The sequence below is a fragment of the Penaeus vannamei genome, unplaced genomic scaffold (assembly GCF_042767895.1).
Source record: "Penaeus vannamei isolate JL-2024 unplaced genomic scaffold, ASM4276789v1 unanchor5198, whole genome shotgun sequence".
NCBI classification, from domain to species: Eukaryota; Metazoa; Arthropoda; class Malacostraca; order Decapoda; family Penaeidae; genus Penaeus; species Penaeus vannamei.
The window spans coordinates 1,254-10,000 of record NW_027218177.1 but is presented as its reverse complement, the minus strand read 5'-3'; the positions used below and the strand labels follow the sequence as shown (position 1 = coordinate 10,000).

Genomic DNA, 8,747 nt, shown 5'->3' with positions numbered 1-8,747 from the left:
CACACACACAACCACACACACACACAACCACACACGCACACAACCACACACATACACAACCACACACATACATACAATCACGGCCATACACACCCACACACATACACACACCCACACACATACACACAGCCACACACATACACACAACCACACACATACACACAACCACACACATACACACAACCACACACATACACACACCCACAGCCACACACATACACACACACACAGTCACACGCATACACATACCCACAGCCACGCACATACGCATACCCACAGCCACACTTATACACATACCCACAGCCACACATATACACATACCCACAGCCACACATATACACATACCCACAGCCACACATATACACATACCCACAGCCACACACATACACATACCCACATCCACACATATACACATACCCACAGCCACACATATACACATACCCACAGCCACACATATACACATACCCACAGCCACACATATACACATACCCACAGCCACACATATACACATACCCACAGCCACACATATACACATACCCACAGCCACACATATACACATACCCACAGCCACACACACATGCCCACAGTCACACATGCATATCCACAGTCCCTCACACACAAAACCACACACACACACAACCACATACACAAAAATACAGCCACACACACAAACACAGCCACACAAACACACACAACCACAAGCACACAACCTCAGCCCCACAACCAGGCATGCCCACAGCCACACACATGCCCTGATACACAGCCACACACATGCCCTCAGCCCCACACATGCCCACAGCCACACACATACCCACAGCCACACACATACCCACAGCCACACACATACCCACAGCCACACACATACCCACAGCCACACACATACCCACAGCCACACACATACCCACAGCCACACACATACCCACAGCCACACACATACCCACAGCCACACACGATACTCAATCCTGATACGCATGCCTGATACACACGCATGCCCACGATACGCACGTGCCCGCGATACGCATGCCTGACCGCACGTGCCCCGATACGCATGCCTGACCGCATAGATGCCCACGATACATGCCCACAATGCACATGCCTGACGTGCGCATCGTTTGTGCCTGATACACGTAGCCTGATACGCACGCGACACAATGTGCATGCAATGCACGCACGGTAGCACGATACGCGCACGATACACGCGCCGATACACACATCTAAACAAACGATACGTACGTGCCAGCTACACACACATACCCACAGAACCACACACATACCCACAGCCACTGACACAAATATCATGACCCCACAGCCACACATTTGACATACCCACAGCCACACGTGCCACGATACATGCCCACAATACACGTGCCTGACACACATGCCCAACTGCAGCCACACACATACCCACAACCGCCACACACATACCCACAGCCAGCATACACACGTGGCATCGATGGCCTTACATTTAGACGTGCCCATAATGCACACGCCACACACACGATACCCACATGCCTGACCGCACGTACCCACGATACACACGGCCTTACGGTAAATACGCATGCCCACGATACACGCATGCCACGATACGCATGCCCACGATACGTGCGCATGACCGCACGCGTGCCTGACCACGCGTGCGCATGACCGCACGCGTGTGCGCATGACCACGCGCACATGCCTGACCACACGCATGCCCTGATACACGCGCCACGACCGCACGCATATAGTACACACATGCCTGATACCGCACGCTGATACTCGTTTACACGTGCCTGACCACACACGTGTACAATGCACACGTGTACGATACGCACATTAGCCTGATACGCACGTAGCCTGACCGCACGCACGATGCCCGCAATGCCGCACATGACCATGCGTACGCATGCCCGCGATACGTGCCACGTGCCGCACGTACCACTGACCGCACACATGCCCTACGGTACGCATGCCCATGACCCGCACGTACATGCCTGACCGCACGCATGCCCGCGATGCGCATGCCACGATACGCATGCCCACTGATACACACATGCCCGACGATGCACGTGCCACGATACACAGATGCCCACGATACACATGCCCGATACGCACATGCCCGCAATGCGCACGCGCATCATTTACGCATGCCCGCGATACGTGCTTACGATACGCACGTGCCTGACAACACGCGGCAGCACGATACATTAGCACGATACGCACATGCCACGACCGCACGCATGCCACGGTATACACACGTACACGCACGAATACATGCGTGCCTGACCGCACACATGCACTGACCTGGCGCCCGCGATGCACAAATACCCACAGCCACACACATGCCCTCAGCCCCACACATGCCCACAGCCCCAAACATGCCCACAGCTACACACGCATACCCACAGCACGTACACGATACACACACGTGGCCTGACCACACACATACACACAACCACACGCCACCCACAGCCACACACATACACACAACCACACACATACATACAACCACACACATACACACAGCCACACACATACACACAACCACACACATACATACAGCCACACACACACACAACCACACACATACACACAACCACACACATATACACACAACCACACACACACACACACACACAACCACACACACACAAAACCACACACACACACAACCACACACACACACAACCACACACACACACAACCACACACAACACACACACACACACAACCACACACACACACACACACACACGCACGCACACACACACACACACACCACACACATACACACAACCACACACATACACACAACCACACACATACACACAACCACACACATACACACAACCACACACATACACACAACCACACACATACACACAACCACACACATACACACAACCACACACATACACACAACCACACACATACACACAACCACACACATACACACAACCACACACATACACACAACCACACACATACACACAACCACACACATACACACAACCACACACATACACACAACCACACACATACACACAACCACACACATACACACAACCACACACATACACACAACCACACACATACACACAACCACACACATACACACAACCACACACATACACACAACCACACACATACACACAACCACACACATACACACAACCACACACATACACACAACCACACACATACACACAACCACACACATACACACAACCACACACATACACACAACCACACACATACACACAACCACACACATACACACAACCACACACATACACACAACCACACACATACACACAACCACACACATACACACAACCACACACATACACACAACCACACACATACACACAACCACACACATACACACAACCACACACATACACACAACCACACACATACACACAACCACACACATACACACAACCACACACATACACACAACCACACACACATACACACAACCACACACATACACACAACCACACACATACACACAACCACACACATACACACAACCACACACATTACACACAACCACACACACATACACACAACCACACACACGTACACACAACCACACACACCTACACACAACCACACACATACACACAACCACACACATACACACACATACACACAACCACACACATACACACAACCACACACATACACACAACCACACACATACACACAACCACACACATACACACAACCACACACATACACACAACCACACACATACACACAACCACACACATACACACAACCACACACATACACACAACCACACACATACACACAACCACACAACACAAACACACAACCACACAACCAAACACATACACACAACCAAACACACATTACACACAACCACACACACATACACACAACCACACACATTACACACAACCACACACACATACACACAACCACACACACATACACTCAACCACACACATACACTCAACCACACACATACACTCAACCACACACATACACTCAACCACACACATACACTCAACCACACACATACACACAACCACACACACATACACACAACCACACACACATACACACAACCACACACATACACACAACCACACACATACACACAACCACACACATACACACAACCACACACACATACACACAACCACACACATACACACAACCACACACACATACACACAACCACACACACATACACACAACCACACACACATACACACAACCACACACATACACACAACCACACACATACACACAACCACACACGTACACACAACCACACACGTACACATAACCACACACGTACACACAACCACACACACATACACACAACCACACACATACCCACAGCCACACACATACCCACAGCCACACACATACCCACAGCCACACACATACCCACAGCCACACACAACCACACACAACCACACACATACACACAACCACACACATACACACAACCACACACATACACACAACCACACACATACACACAACCACACACATACACACAACCACACACATACACACAACCACACACATACACACAACCACACACATACACACAACCACACACATACACACAACCACACACATACACACAACCACACACATACACACAACCACACACATACACACAACCACACACATACACACAACCACACACATACACACAACCACACACATACACACAACCACACACATACACACAACCAAACACATACACACATCCACACACATAATCACTGCCACACACATACACACAACCAAACACATACACACTACAACACACATACACACAACCACACACATACACACAACCACACACATACACACAACCACACACATACACACAACCACACACATACACACAACCACACACATACACACAACCACACACATACACACAACCACACACATACACACAACCACACACATACACACAACCACACACATACACACAACCACACACATACACACAACCACACACATACACACAAGCACACACATACACACAACCACACACATACACACAACCACACACATACACACAACCACACACATACACACAACCACACACATACACACAACCACACACATACACACAACCACACACATACACACAACCACACACATACACACACACACACACATACACACACACACACACACACAACCACACACACACACACACACACACACACACACACACACACACACACACACACACACACACACACACACACACACACACACACACACACACGCACACACAACCACAAGCGCATTTACACTTAAATATATTTATATTTACATGTACGGGTTTCCTTTGTGATCTTGAATTTTGAAAGTCGTTCAAAGATTTGGAATATATAGTCTGATATATTGATTATTATTTAGCTTTGCTGATTATCCTGTTCATGGTAAAATATTCCAGGAATCACTCAAGCAGAATTGAAATATTTTGATATTTTTTTCTGCTTTGTTTAATGTTACATAATGATAGCCTAGAATGCAGTAAATAATATACAGTGTCTGATTTTGGGATAGACAAAAAATCAAATTAACTTTGTAAAAAAATGTGTGTATATATATATATATATATATATATATATATATATATATATATATATATATATATATATATATATATATATATATATATATATATATATATATATATATATATATATATATATATATATATACACACACACAATGTATTATTACACTTTGATTTATATTTTTAATAACCATTTTTTCCTTGTGAAGGAATCATGCCCGGTGTCTTTGCCAGGTAACTTTGAACTCGTAAGGAATAAAGTAGTATAGCTAAATCATTTGTGAAGACCAGCATATTTTCATTGTAATATATGAGTATCGCACCTTAGGAAATATTTTGATTTTTTGAAAATAAAATGGAATTTGTTGAAAATGGCAGGGGATATGAAATGGTGCGACAGCTTTTCCTTTTCTTTGCAAGGAACCATGCACTTGAAAGACCTCAAGCAGTTAGCTCTGGCATTGATGATAATTTCATAAAATGCTTGAAGAATAAATGTTATTTTGATATTGCTCTTAATGCACTGATGTATTAGAAATCTTGTCAGGCTTGGTTACTGCTTGCAGGCAGTAGAGTGTGGGAATACATTTTCCATTTATGTTGCTGTCATTGAATATATAGTTTTTCATTGCTTCTTTCATATTCTAATATTTTAGGAACTGGCTTTGCTTAGATGAGATATTAACATCAAGTGGATAAAAGAGCAAAATAGGCTGACAGATAGAACACTCTCACTAAATCCTATGTCTTTTTTAAGTGTACAGTAGCAAATAGATTTTATTATTGCTTGGTTGAAAATTTGTCCATTCTCAGTTGTTTTTTTAAGTAAAAAAAACACTTGAGGCTGTATTTTTTAAGAATTATCATCACTGTGTCAGTTATAGACTGATTAGCCTTACAAATTTATCATTTATGATGTAATAATCATCAATTCATCATGAATCAGATGTTTATCATCACCAACTTGTCACCCTCTATAGGCCATATAGGTCATGATGTCGATTGCCTCCGTTCTACATTAATCACTGTTTCTTGTTTGTTTTTTGTATCTCTCATAGCGAGGAAGGATTCTTTGAAGAAGGTGAGGTCTTTTCTCTGAAGATGAGTTCCTTGTTATACAGGTACAGAGGGGAAGGTGAAATTTACAAGGTGATATAAACCATAAAAAAAAAGTGTGAATACAGAACAGATTATAAAAGGACAAGGGTATAATCTTTGCGAGGGAAATCCTTAAGAACCAAAATTTATGAAAAGGGAGTTGGGCTATAATGGATTATTCATTTGTTATCAAAGTATTTTTCCCTGCAATCTCTTCGTAATGAATAATGAACATAGATCATCACCAAATAAACAAAGAAAGAAATAAACAAACAAATAGCAAGGGCAGGTACAAAGGTTGTCTAATATAAAAGCAATGGATTTTTTAAAGTATACCCTTCATATTTATTCATTTATCCATTGTTGTATATTTTTAGAAATTTAAAACCAAAGACTAACACCTTAGTCATTACATATAAGAGAATGACAAGAATATAAGTGATTATAAGTATTTTGAGTCATGACTTTTAACTTGCCTTTACAGCTTAAACCTACGGAACAGCTCAACGAAGACATGGACAAGATGTTTGAGGGTCAAGCCAGCGAAGATTTCTCGCTTGACCAGCTGTCCTCGGCAACTGATGTCACGGCCTCTTGGACCCCAGGCTATAGTGATGAGTCCCAGGTCCGCGACATGTCTGAGCTGAGACTCCGTGAGATGGATATTGACTGTGAGTTTAAAGAATGTTTGCCTATAAAGTGTTTCCTTAGATCATTCTTTCTTTCCTTTTGTTTTAAAGAATAGTGGTTGATGTTCCTGATATAAAAGTTATGAGACTGTTGTTACAAATTACTTTGGATGTCATTGATACAAACTACTTTGGATGATATATGTGATATCCTATTAATTTGTACGTACTGGAAAGCACATTGTACCACCAAATATATCTGTGTGAGTGAGTGAGTGAGTGAGTGAGTGAGTGAGTGAGTGAGTGAGTGAGTGAGTGAGTGAGTGAGTGAGTGAGTGAGTGAGTGAGTGAGTGAGAGATTGCATAACATATACCAGTCAAACCATAATCACCCTCCTAATGTTGCAGATCATGCAAGTGACAGCTTCCCTCACATGCATCACACTCTGAAGCCACACCGAGTGCGTCGCAAGAGCCACCGCACTAGCGATGATGCCCCTCCCCCTTACTCAAGCATTGTAAGTGCACTTTTGCTTAATTTAAGCCAAGTAAAGTGAACAATATGTAGATAGATCAATCAAAATAAGCAGAAGGTATGGTAGGTTCTTGTAGTCCTAATCCATGCTTCTGAGTTTCTGTATTTCAGCTTTTGTTACAGTGCTTCTTGCTAGATAGGCAATGGGATGCTTTTAGAATTGAATAAGTTTGAAAAAGGATGAATTCCCAAGAACATTTTTTTTCATCTTGTTGAGAAATGTAATAAATCTGATGAAACAAAGGTGTGTATGTAGAAATAGATAATATAGTCTGTAATAGATTTCAGTGTAACCAAAAAAATCAATGTTGTATATGAGGTTTGTACCTAGATATGATTAATCTAAAATGTATATTTACCCAAGGCTGTTTACTCCTATGATATATTTGATACTTAAATGTATGTTGCATTGATTACATTACATCACAAAGTACAGTTTTATAATTTGAATGTGTATTTATCAGTATTAAATCATCTGATCTGAATGGTAATTTAGGGATAGACTTGTACAAAGATTTTTTATTGTTAATCACAGGAAAGCAAGGAAGAAGCTAATACTGGTGCTGTGAGTTTCGAAGTAGGGGACCCTGATCTGCCAGAAGGGTGGTCTGTTGGGTAAGTGTTTCCATGGCTAGTCTTTTCATCATTTGGTCTTTTTACATTGTTTTTTATGTTGCAGTCTTCAGAGGTGCAGGGTGTATGTATGTTTTTAAAGACATTTTATAGGAGTTTGGCTACTCAAAGGTTTTTGCTGCTTTTGCAGTACAACTAATGTTAGGCTGCCTATTTGCTGGAAACAAAGCATTCAGATTTCTTGATAACATATTGTTGTATATTTTTAGCAGTTACTATGAAAAGAAACCAAACAACAATATGAAAATGTTTCAAACTTCTCAAGAATTCTTCTTCTGAC

The 8,747-nt window shown here is 43.0% G+C and overlaps 1 protein-coding gene across 1 annotated transcript in view; it reads left to right on the top strand.

Annotated features, from left to right (window-relative positions):
• LOC138861394 (anion exchange protein 3-like) overlaps window positions 1-8,449 on the top strand; it is a gene marked incomplete at its 3' end in the record, with an annotated part of 10,661 nt that extends 2,212 nt beyond the window's left edge. Inside the window, 3 exon segments of the mRNA XM_070120445.1 lie at window positions 7,155-7,341; window positions 7,708-7,817; window positions 8,370-8,449. Of these exon segments, the coding sequence (XP_069976546.1) occupies window positions 7,155-7,341; window positions 7,708-7,817; window positions 8,370-8,449 (377 nt within the window).
• Window positions 8,450-8,747: the final 298 nt, after the last annotated feature.